General features: G+C 35.8%; 3 protein-coding genes across 4 annotated transcripts; 1 reads left to right on the top strand and 2 right to left on the bottom strand.

The window, feature by feature from the left end:
* Positions 1 to 34: 34 nt before the first annotated feature.
* On the bottom strand, positions 35 to 6,635 carry LOC109108403 (L-threonine 3-dehydrogenase, mitochondrial-like). The gene is made up of 9 exons (XM_042742338.1): positions 6,256 to 6,635; positions 5,918 to 6,062; positions 5,220 to 5,262; positions 4,952 to 5,022; positions 4,124 to 4,273; positions 3,796 to 3,968; positions 2,782 to 2,872; positions 2,364 to 2,633; positions 35 to 1,488 (listed from the first exon to the last, which is right to left on the bottom strand). Exons 2-9 carry the CDS (start codon positions 6,060 to 6,062, stop codon positions 1,343 to 1,345), a joined length of 1,089 nt encoding a protein of 362 aa, XP_042598272.1. The 5' UTR covers positions 6,256 to 6,635; the 3' UTR covers positions 35 to 1,342.
* A 650-nt stretch (positions 6,636 to 7,285) lies between these two features.
* Positions 7,286 to 15,353, bottom strand: LOC109108402 (myotubularin-related protein 9-like). 2 transcript variants are annotated; one of them, XM_042742334.1, is made up of 11 exons: positions 14,893 to 15,353; positions 14,245 to 14,271; positions 13,514 to 13,622; positions 12,677 to 12,802; positions 11,723 to 11,896; positions 11,361 to 11,578; positions 11,096 to 11,257; positions 9,970 to 10,111; positions 9,586 to 9,806; positions 8,125 to 8,276; positions 7,286 to 7,966 (listed from the first exon to the last, which is right to left on the bottom strand). In XM_042742334.1, exons 1-11 carry the CDS (start codon positions 15,075 to 15,077, stop codon positions 7,785 to 7,787), a joined length of 1,698 nt encoding a protein of 565 aa, XP_042598268.1. In that variant the 5' UTR covers positions 15,078 to 15,353; the 3' UTR covers positions 7,286 to 7,784. The 2 variants fall into 2 exon arrangements, with proteins under 2 accessions (XP_042598268.1, XP_042598269.1); XM_042742335.1 differs by lacking the exon at positions 14,245 to 14,271.
* A 2,851-nt stretch (positions 15,354 to 18,204) lies between these two features.
* Positions 18,205 to 20,181, top strand: LOC109107993 (protein FAM167A-like). Its single transcript, XM_042742333.1, has 2 exons — positions 18,205 to 18,684; positions 19,368 to 20,181. Exons 1-2 carry the CDS (start codon positions 18,379 to 18,381, stop codon positions 19,629 to 19,631), a joined length of 570 nt encoding a protein of 189 aa, XP_042598267.1. The 5' UTR covers positions 18,205 to 18,378; the 3' UTR covers positions 19,632 to 20,181.
* The last annotated feature ends 1,602 nt before the right edge of the window (positions 20,182 to 21,783 follow it).

Raw genomic sequence — 21,783 nt, 5'->3', positions numbered from 1 at the left:
CTACTGCAGAGGTCACAATGAACAAAGACATTCATAAACTGTTTGCTTAAAGCCATTTATTTGACATACACTGCAATTTTCCACCAATTCTTAATGAGATTCGTTAACAACCTTTGAGGTTAAATAATAACTGAAAATGAAGGCAGTTTCAACTTTTAACACGGAAATCACACTTGCTTTTGGAAGAAAGGTGAGTAATTCTATATATAGTCTTAAATAGGTCATTTTTATTTGTCTGCGCCAGTAGCCTATACAGAAGGCAGACTAGGCCCGTTTACACTAGTGCGTTTTCATTTTAAAACGCATAAATTTTGCCAGACAGGCCTTGGCCTTGGGTGTTTTATCCAGTAGTTCTGGTCTTCTGAGTTAACAAAAAATGTTTAAAAAAATTAAAAAACCTCTTAACAGTATATTATAATACATGAGCAATGCTGAGCGATTAAGTACTTAATTCACACCACCACACTATGCAATGTGAACCCAGAGCCCTTTGATAACTGACCCTAAATTCTAATAAAAAAAAAACAATACAGATAAAAGTGGGTTTAACAGAACCCAAATTTCAGGCAACTGTGATTTCTTCACCGATAGCAGCTGGAAAAAAGGCAGTCTTTTGAGTCATACTAAAGGTAGTAGTGGTTTAAAGTATTTTCTGCCCATGGCTGTGTTCAAACTGACACACTTCCTCTTGTACACAATACACATGGAGTGGTCTAGAGCACAGAGCGAGGTGTCTAGTGGTCTTTACTGTATCCATATAATTGGAGCATCTTCTGGTCAAAATTCAACCCCTCCCAAACAGAATGTTATGATCGGTTAAGATTAGGAAAGCAGAGTATTAATTATAACATCAGATCATTGAAGTTTGGGCCAGCCAGAATTTTTCTCAGTGCTGACCTTGTTTTTTTTAATATAGTGTATATATAGTGTATAGTGTTATATATAATATAGTGTTTTTTTAATATAGTGCATGATGTCTCTAAAATAATTAAATTGGACAGTTTCATCTCTAAAGTGCGCAATGATGTTATTATTATTATACTGTATTCATCATAATTTTATTGTTTCCTTGTTTTCCCCTGTCCCATGACAACTTAAAAACTATTTAAGAACAGATCACAGAGAAGAAAGACAGAGTCTCCTGAGAGAATGTGAGTTTTCACTGTTGGTTAACATGTTTTCTTCACAAGCATACATATTTAGAGAACTGTCAGTGTCAGCAGTTCTCTAACTGACGGATAGTCCTGGTCTAAAGAAACAGCTACCAAATTTGAGATAAATGAGTTTGGAAATGTACTGGAAAGGTGCTGGTGATCTGTGTTTCAGTCCCTGAGAAGACCTGCTATCTGACAGGTAGTCCTGCATTGGTTCTTTGTTCCTGGATGGAGGCCAGCATGTCTGTGACCAGCTCTGACAGGCCGTACGCAGGCTTCCAGCCCCAGTCCTGACGTGCGTTAGAGTCATCAAACCGCACTGGCCAGCTGTCCGCTACAGAGTGAACAATACATTTTATGAACATTTGGACCATTGTAAAAATGTTAGGTTTTTTTTTTCATTATACAATAAATGCATACTGATAGACAACGACCAAGATGGACATTATTTCTACAAATCAAACAAGAACATTAATATTAAAGGAATAGTTCACCCAAAAATGAAAATTTGCTGAAAACGTATTCAGCCCCAGGCCATCCAAGAAGATGAGTTTGTTTGTTCAGTGCAACTGATTTATAGAAATTTAGCATTACATAACTTGCTCAGCAATGGATCCTCTTCGGTGAATGGGTATCGTCAGAATAAGTTCAAACAGTTAAAACATCACAATAATCCACAAATAATCCTTATAACTCTAGTCCATCAATTATTGCCTTGTGAAGCGGAAAACTCATCTGAATTAGGAGAGAAATATGCACAGATCAGCACTCTTTACAAGCAAAAACTGTCCGAAACATATGTGAGAGGACAACAGGGGATAGACTTGTTTCACTGGAGGAACCATTAATATGGATTATGAACTCATATTTTGGTCAGAAGCAACGGTTTAAAGTTAATGCTTTATGATGGATATGTTTCTTAAAAACAGAGCTTTTTGCTACACAAGACATTAATTGATAGTCTGGAGTCGTGTGGATTATTGTGATGTTTTTATTGGCTGTTTAAACTCTCATTTTGATGGTACCCATTCACTGCAGAGGATCTATTGGTGTGTAAGTGATGTTAAATCTCTCCAAATATGTTCAGACAAACTCATCTATATCTTGGATGGCCTGAGGGTGAGTAACTTTTTTAGTTTTATGTCGAAATATTCCAAATTATTTAAGATTTTTTCAAAAGGTTATTCTCTCTTTCACTGTTGTTCTTACCAATAGTCTGCCGGATGGTATCAGGATTGTACGTGACCCTCAGGTGGGGCAGGTGTTTGCGAATCTCTTCTGCCACTTCTTCAGGTGTGAAGCTCATGGCTGCGATGTTGTAAGTACGCAGGGAAAGTTGGCTTTCAGGGGCCTGCATGAACTCAATAGTGGCCCTGTGACAGTCAGATATGTGCATCATGGGAAGCCGAGTGTTGGAGCGCAAGTAACATTCATGGTGTCCGGTGCTGAGGGCATCATGAAATATCTGGACAGCATAATCTGAGGACATATACAATTAAATAGGTCAGCTGTTGTTTACTGCAAGGAAATGACAAAGCTACGAATGATTGGGTGAATGCAGGTGTGTGTCTTCATGTACAACTAAAGATTGTGTCTGTAAGTGAGGAAATGCAGAGTGGCTGGTTACCAGTAGTGCCTCCTCCTGGCTTGGTGTGGGCAGAAACGACTCCTGGGTATCGCAAGCATCGAAAATCCAGGCCATATTTATGGTGGAGATACTGATCCAATCAGAAAAGAGTTAGGATGTTGGCATTTCATAATTACATATAATGTAATAAATTAATAAAGTGTGTGTGTATGTATATCTATATATATATATATATATATATATATATATTATATATATGTGTGTGTGTGTGTGTGTGTGTGTGTGTGTGTGTGGGTGTGTGTGTGTGTGTGTCTGCATTTATTTGATCCAAAGTACAGCAAAAACAGTAACATTTTTTAATATTTTTACTAATTGAAATAACTGTTTTCTATTTAAATATATTTTAAAATGTAATGTATTCCTGTGTTTTCAAATTTTTTGCATCATTAGTCAAGCCACATGGTCCTTCAGAAATTATTCTAATATTCTGATTTGCTGCTCAAAAACATTTATTATTGTTACTATGTTAAAAACAGCTGAGTAGATTTTTTTTCAGGTTTCTTTGATGAATAGAAAATTCAGTGTTTATCTGAAATAGCAATCTTTTAGAAAGATTTCTGAAGGATCATGTAATGATGCTGAAAATTCAGCTTTGGTAACAGGAATAAATTACATTTTAAAATATATTAAAATAAAAAGCAGTTATTTTAATTAGTAAAAATATTTCACGATATTAATGCTTTTGCTGTATTTTGGATCAAATATATGCATGCATGGTGAGCAGAAGAAAATTCTTTAAAGAACATTAAAATCTTACTGTTCAAAAACCTTTTTTTGACTGGAAGTGTATATGATCATATAGGCTGCATTTATCATTATGAAATAGAAGAATTATGAAAAAATTCACCACAGTTTTCACAAAAACTATAAAGCAGCTAAACTTGTTTTCAACACTGACTTTTTTCAAAAACAACAACAAAAAATGTTAAAGCATATAATATGTATTAATAATTTCCCCAGACCAACTAGAACATAAAAAATATAAATCTTTACTTCCCCCATCAGCTCTGCATGGACTTTGGAAACCCCATAAATGGTGCGAGGTCTCTGGATACAGAGGTCAGGTGCTGGGTCACGGGGAGATGAAGGGCCGAATGCTCCTATAGTACTGGGTACAAACAGCCGCAAGCAGTTCTCCAAAGCCAGATCTAACACATTATGCAGTCCTGAAGAAAGAGGGGTGGGGGAAGGAGAAGAGAAGATCGGGACAGGGGCAACAGGAGAAGAACAGAATGTGCGACGTCAGGAATAGTGGAACGTTGTTATGTTGTAAATTAGGTAGTCACAAACGCGTAAAACATGTGTGACTGAGTTTTCCCACCTGTGATATTGATGGTGCGGGCGAGAGCCACATTAGCTTCCCCGATAGCACTGAGTAATGCACTGTAATGCACCAGCCAGGTGATTCTGTTATTCACAACTAGCTCCCTCAGGTTTTTATAGTCCAGCACGTCAGCGTATACAAACGGACCTGTAAGGAGGATCACCCATCAGACGCTGGAGGTTAAATGAGAGCTTTATTCACATAGGCTACTTCAGAATATGAATGAAGCTAAGTGATTGAAATGTAGGTAATACTTTACTTTAAAATAAGGTTCAGTTAATTAACATTAGGAACTAATAAACCCTACAACATTTACAGCATTATTCTAAATTAATACAGGTTAGTACATTCATAAATTCATTGTATGTTAATTCATAAACATACTATTGCTCATTAATGTTCATTAATGTACACTGTAAAAAATTAAAAGTTGAGATTTTCAGCAGCCATTACTCCAGTCTTTAGTGTCAAATTATCCTTCAGAAACATTTTGATAAATTTAAAACATCCTTGCTCCATAAAAAGTTTAATTTATTTTTAAAAAAATAAAAAAATGAACAGTAGAGTATGTAGAAATTAATTGTACTAAAGGTTAATAAATGTTTTTTGATGTTTTTCATGTTAGCAATTTCATTAACCATTGTTAACACTGTTACTAAAATTTAAATATAAGAGCCACGTGATCCAACTGTAAAATCCTACTGTAAACTTTAATAGCCAGTTTATGGCACTACACTGTCTATGTGGCTCTATACTGTATATGTTGCAACTGATGCAACCACCTACCCATATCACAGCTGTACAGCTCTCTCAGTGTCAACATACCCATGTTATAAACTTCAGCGGGAGGCCTCCTAATGTCTGACAGGATGATGTTTTCCTTTCCATACTGCTTCCTAATGGAAAAGAAAAAGTTAAATGCTATTTGGTTTTTACATAATTATAAAGAATCTACCTCAGAAAATGAAAAAGGTTACATATGCACAGCAAACATCTATCCAAACAAGGCAAATATGCAGTCTATGTAAAGATGTAAAAACTGTACGTTCTGGAGTCTGATTTCAAATTTCTCCCAAGGCAGCTGTTCACTAACCTCAGCATTTCAGCTAGTCCTACTCCAAGCTGTCCCAGGCCACCTTTAACAGGAGAACAACACTTTCAACAATGAAAGAAGCTTAAACACACATTTTACAACCAGAAACTTCACCACTCACAATACATAACAGAGCACCAAGTATGCGTAATAAAATCTAAATATGACTGAAAAATGTTACTACATTTTTAAAAAAAATGAAAATGCACAAGCTGGAGGTCAGAGTTACAGTAAATGCACAACAAAAGAAATCATGATACCATAATGTGTGATCAGCTCCAGTAGACCACTAAATAATGTTTATATTTTAGACTGATGCATGTGGGATGGCAAATCAGTGCACATGCAAATTAAATAGAGAGAAAAGCCCACAAAATGGCAGTTTCAAAATCATGCAAAAGTAAATTTTAAATAAGCTCTGTGATTGTTATTGTCCAGACATTTTTCAGCTCCACTTCGACTGACAGTCCATTTACTCACTCTATTGCACAAGCATAAAACAGCCGCGCGCTCCATTGTGCGCACGCGGAGCGCTTTTAACACTGTTTATTCCCGGCCTATTGTCATTGCGATCAATAGGATTGTCTCTTACGAGGCTCGGAAAACAAACACAGAAGACATGATGCAACTAATACTATTTCCACCAAAACACTACAGGTTGTCACACGTTATTTGAGCAGCTGGGAAACAGATGGCACCTGTGATGAGGACTCGGGGACTGTCCGTAGGAGGCTCGGACTCGTTGCTCGGCCACCGGTTGATCTGACGCGGCGATAAACTCATGCCGCGAACCGACCAGCCTCTACACAACGAGCGGACACACAACCGGACACCTGACAGCATCTGTCAGTTAATAAACATATCAGTTAACCGAATGAACGGTTCAGAAAGAATACATAAAAAAAACATTTTTACTTTTTTCTTTTTAGTTTGCGCTAAACTGACGACCAAATCGTTGTTTCATCATTAAAAGTGAGTTGACTGATACACGAACATTAAGTAAATCAGAAGTTCAAGAAAAAGCGCATTATCTCACCTTCACAACTTGAAATCCGTGACGATGTGAAACACGTGTCTTGCATCAAAATCACAACATTGCTGTTGTGTATCCGGAGGGGGAAAATTAAGTAAGTTAAGTAAGTGAATAGGGCTGATAAGAGGGATTTTCATGGTATTTAACTGTTAGAATTAAGAGATTACTGTCCGATTGGTTGCCAGAGGAGCGCATCGAATGACCATTGGATAAACAAGCTGCCGGAGCAGAGAATGCTGGGAAATGTAGTTTTATCTTTATACTAGCACGTACGGTCGCGTGAGCGCTACAAGAGGGCAAACTTGCTGACGGGCTGCCCACTCCGGATTTATATTGTGTGGGAGAGTTTAGCTGAGCTGGGGCTTTACCCTGAGGACTTCATTGGCCAGTGAAATGTTATTGTTTGTGTTTGTGTGTGCGCGTGCGCGTCGCAGATTCCCCTTTTTAATGACTACTTTTTATAGTGAAGTATTAAGTATTTTAACATAATGTCAAACATGTCAAATAATTTAATATGATTTCTGAATAGGAAAATTATGGTCGTAAAATAAATATTAATTCTAAAATTAATTCAAAATCAAATACAACACTCTGCTTGGGCATATTTTAATAATATTTATTAATAATTATTGAAAAATATTTGATTGGCCCCCATGTTAGATTCACTAATGTATAAATGGTAACAGATTAAATACAAGGCAATTCACAACATGATCATTTTTGACCGCACATTTTGAATGCCTGTCTATAGAAGTGGTGACATTATTTTCTTGTGCCCCAGTTTAATTTCTGATCCTGCTCAGAAGCATCAAGTAAGCAAGGATTATGTACAGTAATGTTGTATGACCACTGTACATGATCCATCATATAGGCTACTTAACAAATAAATAAATACATGGATATGAAATATTGATTTGAGTTTAAATCCTCTGTTTTCCATGCTAGTTCACCCAAAAATGAAAATTCTGTCATGACAGAATGACTTTTTTAAGTTTTTTTTTTTTTTTAAATATCAATTTTTTTTTTTTAAATCTGGCAATTAACAAATCAGAGTCGAGTATTCCAGAGAGCTGTGCAATAATTAATTATAAACCATGTTTCAGTTGAAAATGCTCTTTGTAACTTCTCAAGCATGTTTAAAACCACCTTCTAGTAGGTCCTCAAACTTCTCACATTCACATTTAACATTAAACATTCAGCTGTCTGTAACAGTGTGAAAAATGTTTACAGTAAAACATCATGACTGATGCTGTCTCATGTAACCACAGTCAATTTCAACAACAAACTACTCAAACACAATACAACAAACCCACATTTTCCCCTATTTGGGACTGTTTAGCATTTTTCTTGAAGTTCAGACAGAAGGCTGTAATGTCCGTTTTGTCTGATTATTATTCGATGATGTCTATCGTAAATGACATTACATCTAAAAGCTCTTTAAATTCTGGTATATCTGATTGGCAGTGAAACTAAGTTCTTGCAAAGAAACACATAGTAGGAACAGGCTCTACAACATCTTTTCAACCATGAGGTCACAAGATAGTCAGCTCATCCATGAGGTTCTCAAGCGGCGTCAAGGTGTCACAGTGTGTATCAAGCGTGTTATTGGACCGGTCAGGATCAACTCGCTCACGGTGCTCTTTCACAATGCTCCACACCTCTTCTCGAGCTTCCTCCATGTTCTGAGCATACTCAGTCCACCTGAGGAACATCCCTACCCAAATACCATACAAAGATAATGAGGACATTAAGGATGGAAGTATATGTTTTTTCTTTTGCTTAAAATCAGTGGAGCTGATACCAAGAAATTTCAATAATTTATCTACCATTTTTAAATTGCAATCATTTTATCACATTGCAACAGTAACTCACCTGTCCATAGCTGTAAGGACTGAGGATGTACTGAGGGCCAAATGGCCAAATCAGTGGCTTCATACAGTGGATTGAGGTACTGCTCTTCAATATCAGGCTTCAACAGGCACTGAAACAAACAGTGTGTGTTCTCCTTCACTCCTGCGGCATATCTAGCTCAGGCGAAAATAAAAATAAAGAAATACATTTTAAAACAGACCCTCTCTGTGAAATCCAGGCTAAAGTCTCAAAATCGAATTATGAGATAACAGGCATCAAAGTTTGATTTCAAACATTAATTTCACTATGATTTCAATCTTTGACATGGACCTACTCAGTTGATATTAAATATATAAAGGTAATAATATTTAATATTATTTATTAATATTTTTCTGCAAGGTGTTATATTAATCAAAAGCGACAGTAGAGACTTTTACTTTGTTAGAGAATAAACATGTAATACATTTTCCACAAATATTAAGCAGCACCAATTGTTTTCAGCACTGATCATATGAAATGTTTCTTAAGCAACAAAACAGCACATTAGAACAAGTTCTAAAGGATCATGTAACCCTGTTGTGAAAAAAAACAGCATATGCTGGTTAGGTATGTTTTGAAGCATGGCTGCTGGTTTGTGCTGGTTTAAGCTGGTCAGAAGCTGGTTTAAGCTGGTCATGTGCTGTTATTAGGTTGTTTATGATGGTGATGTGGTTGCTTAGGACCAGCACATGACCAGCTAAGGACCAGCTTAAACCAGCCCGAACCAGCAGCCATGCTTCAAAACATACCTAACCAGCATATGCTGTTTTTTTCAACAGGGAACACTGAAGGATGGCGTATCACAGGAATAAATTAGTTTTTAAAATATGTGACCCTGGACCACAAAACCAGCCTAAGTCGCTGGGGTATATTTTTAGCAATAGCCAAAAAAACATTGTATGGGTCAAAATTATTTTTCTTTTATGCCAAAAATCATTAGGATATTAAATAAAGATGATGTTCCATGAAGATATTTTGTAAATTTCCTGCCTTAAATATATCAAAACTTAATTTATGATTAGTAATATGCATTGTTAAGCATTCATTTGGACAACTTCAAAAGCGATTTTCTCAGTATTTTGATTTTTTTACACCCTCAGATTCCAGATTTTCAAATAGTTGTATTTTGGCCAAATATTGTCAGATCCTAATAAACCATACATCAATAGAAAGCTTATTTATTCAAATTTCAGATGATGTATAAATCTCAATTTTGACAAACTGACACTTAAGTCTGGTTTTGTGGTCCAGGGTCACATATATTAAAACAGAGCACAGCCAATTTAATTGTAATATTTTACAATATTACTGTTGTACTGTACATATTTTTGATCAACTAAATACAGTTTTGGTACGCATTAGAGACTTAAAAAATTAAAATCATTTTGAACTTTTAAATGGTAGTATATTAATGAGTGTCATATAAGGGTAATTTGTGCCCACCTCTCCTGCTCGCTGTTACACAGGAAGGTTCCATAATTAGAAGCATAAACCTCTTGTGCCAGTCGGAGCAGCAGGGCCTCACTAAACTCCAGTGCCAGAGGAAACTGCCGCCACACCTGCCACACACAGTCAAGCAGCAGCAGGAAGGACGGGCACTCCTGCTTCAGACGGGCATGAGAGTGCGCCGAATGAGCACAGCGCTGCTGGAATGGGTGTCCAGCCTGAGAAACAAGCATGCAACTCATCAACAGATCTGAGACTAATATTAGGAATAGTAGTTTAGTAACCAAGTTCTTTTTAGTTGTAATGCATTCATAAGCTTTAAAAAAATTTACCATACACACACACCTAATCGCACATTATGTCACACAAACACACATTCACCTGTATCCATTCCCTCTCTAGCAGGCAGAGGAAGCCAGTGACAGTCCTGGAGGCAGGGTCTAGGATAAGCTGAGCCAATGAGCTCACCAGCAGCGTGTTGTCTGTCCCTTCAGAGCCATGCACAAGCACAGAGTGACCATCCCTGCAAAAAACAGACCACAGACCAGAGCAATAGATATCAAACCCATACATGGGCCTGCAGTGACCACCCTTCAAAAACAGACCACACACCATCCTCAAGCCACGTGTAAGGACAGGGTGAAAAAAAAGACTAAAGCAGTACATCTGAGAGTAATGCGGTACAACTAATATTTGCATCTCAGTTTCCATAAAAATATTAACTGTTTTCAATGTTGAAAAAAATTATTAATGTTTCTTGAGAAGCAAATAAGCATATTACAATGATTTCTGAAAATTTAGCTCTGCCATCACAAGAATAAATTATATTTTAAATTGTTTTAAAAAAATAAGAGTTATTTTAAATTGTAACAATATTACTGTTTTTACTCTATTTTTCATCAAATATACAGTAGACTTTGTAAGCATAAGAGAGTTCTTTCAAAAACCTTGTAAAATCTTACTAACCCTAAACTTTAGAACTGTAGTGTATACATTGTAAATGTAATATAAAGAAAATGTAAGTATCAACCAGAAGGCATTCAAGAAAGCTAAAACAATTGCTGAAATCAGTTAAAGACTATCCTGCATTATAAAATTATTCAGTGACTTTTGATGAATGCTGCACCAAATATTAATAGAAACAAATTCATAGATATGCTGGTCAACCAAAACAGACATAAAAGCATCACAACATACAATACATAAAATGTATTGATCTGTTAGTCACACAAAGCAATGAACAAAATAATAGAACAGAGAATGTTAATAACAAACCACAATTAAAGTGCAATGCAGATGTTTTGCCATTAATTTTTCATTAGGAATTATTTAAGCAGTACATTGAAACTTGTGTCAACCGTGTTCTTGCCTTATTCTGAGTCACTACAGAGAGCCTACTACACTAATTTAATAAACCTGCAATTTTATGTATGAGCCACAGTTGGCGACAGACAGCCCAAAGTTTTGTGGTGCACCTTTAAAATACCAAAGTAAAAGATCTCCCCACCTCTCCACACACTCTACCACCAGGCCTGCAGTGGACAGCACACTGTGAACATGAGAAAGCCATTTGGAGTTCTCTAATTTACTGAGCCAGCGGTCCACACTATGCGACAGGTCACTGCATGCTTCCACCAGCTTAATAAGACTCTCCTGCACAACCTTACCCCTGTAAATGACACGATTACATGCAAAATCATAGCAAAATAGCGTTCAAAGTCAGATGGGTCACATATTTTCAGGCTATTAAAATGACTAATGTTCCCTCTCACCTTTCATGGTGTCTATGGATTCTTTTCCAGTGGCTATAACAGGATTTAGACTCAAAACCTCCTCCTGTCATCCGGGCCTGCTGGGCTTGCTGGGCAGAACGCAGATCGATAATGTAACCCAACTCTGACCCATCAATCACAGCCTGGAGAAGGAGCTCATCCTCCTTACATCTCTTCTTATTGGCTCCTGTCAAAGGCTGGCTGCTCCGCATGATCACCTAGGCAATGGATACAAATAACTTTTACTTTGGACATTTTGATCTGTATTATGTATTTTTTGCTTTAATGAGAAATGCAGTTCTTATACAATATATGGTTACATACATGCATATTTGAGATATAGGAAAACATCCTAAACTCACCATTCCATTCCTATGGTGACAATAGGAGAGCACAGGAAATCTGCCGCCCTGTCTGAACCTGGCTGAGCGGATCAGCTTGTCATCATCTACCTCACGAGGCACAATGACCGCAGATGGATACGATGGGCATACAGAGTAATCTGAGTTTACTTTACTGACTCTCCACCTGTCCCACTGCGCACACACACACACACACACACACACACACACACACACATTATGAACACGCACAAACATGCATATGTATGCACTTATACATAAATTATAAATATGCATTACTATTAATTAATAAATAAAAAAACAACTAGAAAAACTTGTAAAGAAAACTAAATTAAACCTAAACAGTAATATTTAAAAACTAATTAAAATGACAAAGCACATAAAAAATATTAAAAATTAATATAAATATAAAACAATAACTTTATATAAGATAGACACTATAAAACGGAAAAAAGAGTAACAAAAACACTGTAATTATGATACAAATATGATGTGGTGCCATAGACAGGACATCAGTGGCTAAAGATAAACATCTACAACTATGGGGAAAAAAATGACAGTTTCTGAAACAGCTAATAGATGACAATGAATGATAATGAACACTATGGAGACAAACAGGGCAAAGAAAGTAGACAAAAAAGCTGCATATGAGTGAAAAACTAGTAACAGAAACAACAGACATTTCTTGTGCATTTATGTGTTGCCAATGTCTCACAACTGCTTTTTGTTTCCTGTGGCAAACAAAGTGCTTCCTGTTTGTCTTTCTTTCAGGAAATGAAACAATACCATATATTAGGTAACATCTGACCTTGAAGTAATAATTTTCAGCATTGTTTATTTGTGTTTGTCCTTGTCTGTGGTTTTTAAGTAAGATAAACACAGAGTGACAGTAACTGAAGGAAAGGGAAGTGAAAGTGCAAGAAAGAAAATACAGTTAAAGAGTGTGTCGCTCACCAGCCTTTCTGTTTGTTTGTAATATTGCTCTGTCGAGGACAGACCCCATGGGCCCTGCAGAGTAAGGTGTGACGGTCTGTAGAAGAAGGGATACATCTCTGTCACACTTTCCAGAGACGAAAGAGCCTACAGAGACATGAGATGATATTAGTGTACTCTCACTCACAGCTGAGGCAGTGATGGACTCAACATGTATTTCTAGAGTAAAGATTTAAAATCATCTTTAATGACAATCTGTAATTATCCATAGTATTCTGGATTTTCCAGGATACTTTGCTACTGACAGTGGGAGATTTAATTTTTTTTTAATTTATTGTTTTTGGCCAATATTGGACTTTGAAGTGTGCACAGTATTTTTCCTTTATTTAAAGATTTAGATAAAAACCTTTGCCATAATCTAATGCTAATTTAAAGTTAATCTTTATTAAATCTCAAAATATATATTTATTACATTGTAAATTATTTATTTGAATTTTAATGTTTTTTGTACAAAATAGTACAGAATTTTAATAGTGGCCAACTCTTATCAACCATAACAAGGCAGAAATGTAATATCAAGCTGCTCGATTTGACGGGGTTTGATCATATTACAATTTAAAATATATTCAAATAATAAACAGATATTTAAAATTGTAATAATATTCCACAATATCACTGTTCTAATGTATTTTTTAACAAATAAATGCAGCCTTGGTGAGCACAATAGCCTTCTTTCAAAACCTTGATGAATTTTACAGACCCCAAACTTTTGAAAAGTAGCATACCGTATCCTAAATATTAGCCATATTAATACTAATCCTTGTAACAAGCAAGGCTAGTGATAACTATATTTAGTACCTCTATAGAACTGGCTATGTTCAGACATTCCTCCATTCCAGGAATTTCCAACTGAAGAACCAGCAGGTCCTTACATTTAATGGTGATGGTACCAGAGGATCCCACAGCCCTGTATCAGACACATATACAAACACCCCCACACACATTTAAGTACATTCCACAATGTTTTCTCACACTCTCAAATTCCATACAATCATCTCCACTGGGGCCTCAGAAGAGACGGAAGCAGGAAGCAAAAACAAGCCACGAGCGTTAAGCTAGCAGAGAGACAAATTGCAGAGGTATGACTGAGCTCCAAATGAAACTTTAATAGAAAGTAAGCTAACAGTCTCTCTTTTTGTCTCTCTATATTTGAATGTTAGATTACAAACACAAATATATATATATAAAACACTTCATGTTCATAAACACTGTTGCTTTGCATGTATTAAAAACACAAAAAGCATGTGAGAGAGATATGATATGTTGCGTAAATGCTCATTGCAAAGCACAAATATCTTGCAAAATACTCTTTTTTCTGTTTTTCTCTCTGCCATAAGCTAAGAACATGTTGCCAGCACAGCTCATTTTGAAAGATGCCTTCTTATTCTGACATAACATGCTGCCTGCCACCATTTATCTCCTCATTTTTATCATTACTGTAGAAATTAACAGCAGATCTCAAATCAGAATAAAATGACAGCTTCAATGAGCAATAAAAGTCGAACATTGGGCCTGCTGTAGAAGTGTACCTTGGGTATCCGAAAAGATTCTCGACACTGACATGCAGGAAAAGTGATTGGTGAAATTGGAGAAAGAGAGAATTTGTTTATTATTACAGAAGCAGGTCACTTCAGGGATCCAACATATACACAATTGTGGCCCAGTAAGATTGAAAAACAGATGTCTGGATTAATAAGAATATAAATTATGCATTTGCAAAGGACATGTGTCTTAATTTGCTGTAATAAAGTAATTAACATATTTCAGCAAAGCAGTGATCAATAATATACATATCAATAATAATAATAATAATAATAAAAATCTTTCTGAAACAAATCTTGATACAGTAAAATCCAAATTAAAAGATTTTCAGAGATATTATTTTACACCACTGAATCAACTTAAATATCTGGTTACATGAATAAAACTAAAATGAGGTTATAGATAATTTACAAATAGCTCTGTAGAGCAATTGTAAAATATTTCAAATGTAATTTAAGATGGTCTTAATTGGTTTAATGCTGGAAGACCATCTCAAACCAGATAAAACCAACAAACCATCCAAGGCTGGTTTATGATATTTTCCCATCAGCAGGCTATAATTACCATAGTTTTACAGCACACACATGCATTGGTCAAACTTGGACTCCAGCTGATGAGAACAGCTGTCTCTCTACCTTTTCTCAATGGCATCGATGTTCTTGAGGAGAATGAGAAGTTGCCAGGAAGCTTCATCCTTTCTGTTTGAGAACAGAAGGTGGTGGCTGGTAACGCACAGGGTTCCTCTGAGCGCTGGATAGAAAGGTCTTCTCAGGGTAACATCTTCAACATTAGCGGTCTTGATGTGCTCTGACAACTCCATTTCACAACGACAACAACCACCATCTGGTCCTTCTCACGCTGAGTTTAGAGAGCTGGTGGGCGAGCAACACGGGTCTCTGTCTTCCGCTAATCCTCTACAAAACTGTGTCCCACCCCTTGCTGTTAATTTAAGCTGTTATAAAACTCACCGGTAGCTGGCAAATATAAAATGCCACTAAGCGACTGTGCGCGAACGACGGGAGGTGTGCCTGCTCGCGCGACTCATAAGCGTTTTGTTGGCTTCTTTATACTTTCGTTTCCGTTCACATACTTGAAGTTCCAGCCCTCTTCTCTTTTTTGTGATGTTTGTGTGTATTGTTGTTGCTTTTTCGTATTTTTTTTGTAGCAGTCTTCCTGACAGTTAAGAGTATTAGGGTAAGAATTAGTCTGCTCTAGACAAATAAAGAAAAAAAATCTTATTATTTTTCTATCTTTATATTCTTCTTCATTTTTTTTCAAATCAATTAGATATTCGTTTTACATTTAATAATGCAAGATGCCACACACCCTCAAATTCAAAAAAAAAAAAAAAAACCCTTGCGAGGGACCTGTAATATATAAGCATACAGGCAGCATTTCCATGTATAAAAGGGAAATGTTATATATATATATATATATATATATATATATATATATTATATATTTTTTTTTTTTTTTTTTTTTTTTTTGTGACCCTGGAGCATCAAACCAGTCATAAGTAGCACTGGTATTTTTTGTTTTGGTCAAAATGATAATTTTTTCTGTTATGCCAAAATCATTAGAATATTAAGTAAAGATCCTATTCCATGAAGATATTTTGGACATTTCCTACCGTAAATATATTAAAACTCTATTTTTGATTAGTAATATGCATTGTGAAGAACTTCATTTGGAAAACTTTAAAGGTGATTTTCTCAATATTTACATTTTTTTGAACTCTCAAATTCCAGATTTTAAAATTGTTGTGTCTACGCCAAATTTGTCCTATCATAACAAACCATACAACAATTAAAAGCTTTCATTCAGATGATGTATAAATCTCAGTTTCAAACTTTTTTAACATTTCAAAAAGTAAAACTTTCTTATATTCTAGATTCATTACACGTAAGGTAAAACCTTTAAAAAGTTTAAGAGCTTACAGTTCATGAAAGTCAAAAATCCAGTATTTTAAAATCGACTATTTCTCATCTTTCTCTTTAAAACATCCCATAGATTCAGGTCATGCATGTTGGCTGGCCAATCAAGCACAGTAATATCATGGTCAGCAAACCACTTGGAAGTGGTTTTGGCACTGTGGGCAGGTGCTAAAGTCCTGCTGGAAAAGGAAATCAGCAACTGCATAAAGCTTATCAGCAGATGGAAGCAAAAAAAGTTCCAAAAACTTCTGGTAGACGGCTGCATTGACTCTGAACTTGCTAAAACACAAGACCAACACCAGCAGACGTCACGGCACCCCAAATCATCACTGACTTGGGAAACTTCACACAGAACTTTAAGTAATCTTCCTCCAGACTCCAGACCTTGATTTCCAAATGAAATGCAAAATTTTCTTATATCTGAAAAGAGGACTTTGGACCACTGAGCAACATTTCTTTTTCTCCTTAGTCAAGATGCTTCTGACATTGTTTCTGTTTAAGAAGTGGCTTGGTAGCTCTTCGTACGTCTGAGTGTGGTGACTCTTGATGCACTGACTCCAGCTTCAGTCCACTCCTTGTGAAGCTCTCCCAAGTGTTTGAATCAGCTTTGCTTGACAGCTCTATCAACTATTCTCAAGACTGCGGTCATCCCTGTTGCTTGTGCACTTTGCATTTAAAATGCTTTGATACAGCACTCTGTGAACAGCCACCCATTTCAGTAATGACCTTCTGTGACTTACCCTAAGCTCTAATCATGAAAATAAAAAATAAAAAACTTTTGAAATGTCTTACTTTACATGTAATGAATCTAGAATATATATATATATATATATATATATATATATATATATATATATATACCCCTATATATATATATATATATATATACCCTACCTATATACCCTATATATATATATATATATATATATATATCCTATATAATTAAATAAAAAAAGCATTAAAGGGATAGTTAATCAAAAATACATTAATAAATAAATAAATTATGTCATCATTTACTCACCCTCATGTTGTTTCAAACCTGAATGACTTACTTTCTTTTGCACTAGCATAAAATAAGTAATTTTTAACAAAAAATACTGAGATGTTTATCAAATTATCTTCTTTTATGTTAAATTATGTTAAATTATCTTCTTCCATAGTTTATATTAGGCCATTGTAGCCTAAACATTTTACACAATAATAGTTTTAAATTATTTTTGGGGGGTATTTTCACAGCCAAATTTAGTTTCGCAGCACCCTGTAATTAATCGACTGACAGCCCTAATATATCGGTCGATTAATTACAGGGTGCTGCGAAACTAAATTTGGCTGTGAAAATACCCCCCAAAAATAATTTAAATATATATGTATATGTATGTATGTATGTATGTATGTATGTATGTATGTATATATTGCTTTTTACTTTCAGTAGAATTAAATCACTTTTTATTCACATCTACACAATGTTTCTCTGAACTTTTATGTGGACCCCCCAGCACCCCCTTGCGGATATCTGGGGGTCCCTGGACCCTAGTTTGAAAACCGACTTATAATACCTGACTGATTCTGACTGAATACTAAATAAATTTTCACTGCAATTTCTCAACATCAGCAGGAGATGGAGACATTCTGTCGTAAAACAGTTCCAAAGACTCAAGTTGGATATTACTGGTGCATTTATATGCAGATATGCACAACAAGGATGTTGACTGCTACATACAAGTTGTAATGTAGGTTAATATAAGTTAAGTATTTTAAAATGAACTCTGGTTTTTAGTGTGAACGAGTTTTGGGCCACAAGATACATAAATTAAATGTTTACTTGTCATTCCTTGGTTAGTTGTCTTTGTGATAACAAAAAGTTAAATTATTTACAAAAACTGTCTGTCCTGAAACTTCTCAAGGTGGTTTTGAACGCATGTGAGGTTAGGTGTCAGTGACCCTGTACCACTTGAATAGTTCCACATGAACACGAAATGTCGCGTTTGGCCGCAACATGCAAGTTCAGACTGTCTAAACACTGATAGTCTGTCATTAGGCTGCAGAGCATGGGCGGTCACTTTTGTGTCTATATAAACATTAGCACAGCACACCTCTTGAGATTAATCACTCTTGCACATGATCGGGCACAGCGCACATGTCTGAGCAGTCACAGTCTCGCCTATCTGGAATAATAAAAGCAGCTCAATGATGGAGTTCAGAGAGCTGGGAGCAGACGAGAGCTCTGAGGGCGATATGGAGGATCTGGATAATGTTAAAGCCCTGACAGAGAAACTCAAACTCCAAACGCGCAGACCGTCGTACCTAGAATGGAAGGAGCGACTGCAGGCTCGCCCGTGGACTGATGCCACACACGGTTCAAATGTCAGCAGCCCTGGATCTGTGGAGAAGGACACTCAGCTATCCGACATCTGGAAAGATGGGATGCCTTATAAAAATATCTGCGGCTTTGATACTATGGACGACGCGTTAGAGTGGCTCAGAAACGAACTGGTATTGTATTCATAAGTTTTATGTTTTATTTTTATTTAAATTTTTTGACTAACTTTAGAAATGGTCATTGTATATTATCTATCTATCTATCTATCTATCTATCTATCTATCTATCTATCTATCTATCTATCTATCTGTCTGTCTGTATTCACCAGAGAATCCTGAAAAATGTATCACAGTTTCCACAAAATATTAAGACAAATATGAAACTGAAGACTGGAGAAATAGCTGCTGAAAATTCAGCATTGCCACCACAGGAATAAATTACATTTAAAAATGTATTCAAAACTTAAATTTAAATATTGTTTTTGATATTTTTGGTAAAATAAATTAAACACTAGTGAGCATAAGATACATCCCAACCCAAATTTTGAACAGTATATCTTTATTAAATTTCATAAAATATATGTAAATAATTATACTGTATATACCATAAATACTTAAAATAAATAATATAACAGTTAAACATATAATAGTATATAGTACAACACAGGTGGCATGACTCTCGTCTCTTGGTATATTGCACCTAAATGCCACACAGGTGCAGAAACTTGAGTGGGTGTTTGACAGAAAGGTGTGCTCAGTTCCCTGCATGTAGGACTGCTGTTCCAGACAATTTAATCTCATAATTACTGCTGGTTATCAAAGACTTGATGTGTGAGCTCTTTCTCATCACTCCTCAGAGGGAGATGCAGATGCAGGATAACCGTCTAGCACGACAGTTGATTCGCTTACGGGGAGAGATCCACAGGCTGAAGGTGGAACAGGTGTGTCACCGTCACAAAGAGATGCTGGATGATGCCACGTATGAGCTGGAGGAGTGTGAGGAGGACTCGGACCTGCTGTGTGACATCCCCATGAAAGCCACCTTCACTCTTTCCACCCCTCTCAAACATATTGGTCTCACCAAGATGAACCTCAACTCCAGACGATTCTCACTCTGTTGAGAGGCACGGCGAGGAAAGATGCCCCTCAAGAAAACTCAACGCATAGCTCTTAATGGCACTGGAAGGCAAAGATTTTTTTAATTTCAGTGTTAAAATTGGACTATTGCAAAAAAAAAAAAAAAAAAAAAACACCCTTTGAATTTTCTTCAAACCACTAAGCCTTAGTGACAGGTGGTCATATCTGAAAATGCAGTAACCAGCACTACAGACTATACAACTATTAAACCACTTGTAAATGCGGACTCACCACAGGTCTGAGAAAGTCCCCATGCAAAGTTGAAAAAAAGTTTATATTTCCTTTTGAAAATAGCTGAACTGATCTGAGAATCAGGAGGAACCTGCTTCAGTGTCAAAAGGCGTGTGATTGGCACACACTCCCATGAGCGTTCCTGAATGCTCAGAGGAGGAAACACTCTCCTGTCGGTTTGGCTGTGATCCTGAGCAGCAGCCTCACAGGAAGTGTGAGTTTATGTTCAGGCATTTTGTCACCTTAAAACCTAAAAATAACCCCCACTCTTCGGCTCAGAGCTGCAACAACTGAAAAGCCAATCTCAGTCTCTGTTTTGTTCAGCCCACTGTCGGTGGTTGGTCTTAAATAAGTTGAGGGTACGTTTTTGAGAATCTTGTGTTTGGGAAATTTTTATTCACAAGTTAGAGTTTTTATTGCCTCTACACAGAATGCATTCAAGTTTAGTTTACTTTATTACAAGCACTGGAAATTTAGCACTGCATTTGTTCATGAATACTGTAAGTGCTTAAATCAAAACCTCCATGATAAAATTACAACATATCAAAAAGGACCTTTATAATTTGACAAATTTCAACTTGGGACTAAATGAGTGTTACCAATTTATAATCGATTTTATATATATGAAATGAATACATCGGTTCAGCAAGGATGCATTAAATGATTTTTACATTGTTTAAAAAAAATGAAGGATCATGAGACTGAGTAATGGCTGAAAATTCAGTTTTGCCTTCACAGGAATAAATTACACTTAAAAATAAAATAAAATAACTTTTAAATTGTAGTAATATTTCACAATATTACAGTTTTATATAGCTGTATTTTTGATCAAGTAAATGCAGGTTTTGTGATCAAATTAGACTTTGTTTTGAAAACATTTTTTGTGATTTTATTGGACTAAAACTTTTTAACGGTAGTGTATATAATTTTTTTGTATATAATGTTTTTTTTTAATTAATAAAATGTTTGATGTACAAATGTTTAAGTGCACTGTTAAGGGTATAAATGTTCCTTTTGCTTTCAATCACCTGTTTACTGAAATCGATCACAATGACTGACTTTTTTTTTCGCACAGGGCTAAAAAAATGCCTTAAATTTGACTAAAATTAATAAAATGCCTTAAAGTTATTTTGAAGATATATTGTGATTGATATTGTAATTTAGAAGAAAGGAGAAAAAACATTGCTTATTCACTGTAACTCATTCACTCATAATAAAAATGTATGAATCTTTTGAACATTGTTGCTTTAAATTTGTAAATAAATTTTATATTTGTAAATCCAAGTATTTAAAACCATTATTTTCCTGTTGATCAAAATTTCTTCACAGTATTGTGTTGATTTATGTATTTGTGTAACTATCCAAACTGTTTTGAGCGGCTCTTATCTCGCTTTGCTCAGATTCGTCTCGCACATCCTCACATGAATAAACCCAGAGTTTTTTTTATGCAGTGTTATCACACAAATGAAAAGAGCTGATATTTATCAGAATAGGCTGCATTTACCAGTAGATAAGTCAAACAATGGACCAACTGCTTTATTGATTGTAACTGCAGTGACGGCACTGACTGACAAAAGGAGCATGTGACATGCCAAGAAATGATCTCATGCTAGATAATTATATGGAGGGCGAGAGAAAGAGTGAGAGACATTGACAAGGAAAGCCATCTTTCCTAAAGCTGTTCTCAACACTGATATTACAAGCTTTTGTAGTTTACATGTCATAAACCCAGTGGCATTAGGGCAAGTACCTTCATTGAACAGTTCACACGAGGGCTGCTTTAGATTCCTCCTTCAAACAGAAACATGAACTATTTAGGTCACCTGAGAAGACACAAAAGGTGTTTAGTTGTGTTCCAGATACAGATTCCCTCGAGGCCTAGAAAAGAAAACAAACACTGTGCCA

The sequence above is a fragment of the Cyprinus carpio genome, chromosome B17, assembly GCF_018340385.1.
Source record: "Cyprinus carpio isolate SPL01 chromosome B17, ASM1834038v1, whole genome shotgun sequence".
Taxonomy (NCBI): domain Eukaryota; kingdom Metazoa; phylum Chordata; class Actinopteri; order Cypriniformes; family Cyprinidae; genus Cyprinus; species Cyprinus carpio.
Note: the sequence above shows the minus strand (reverse complement) of the source record. Positions and strands in the feature narration are given on the sequence as shown.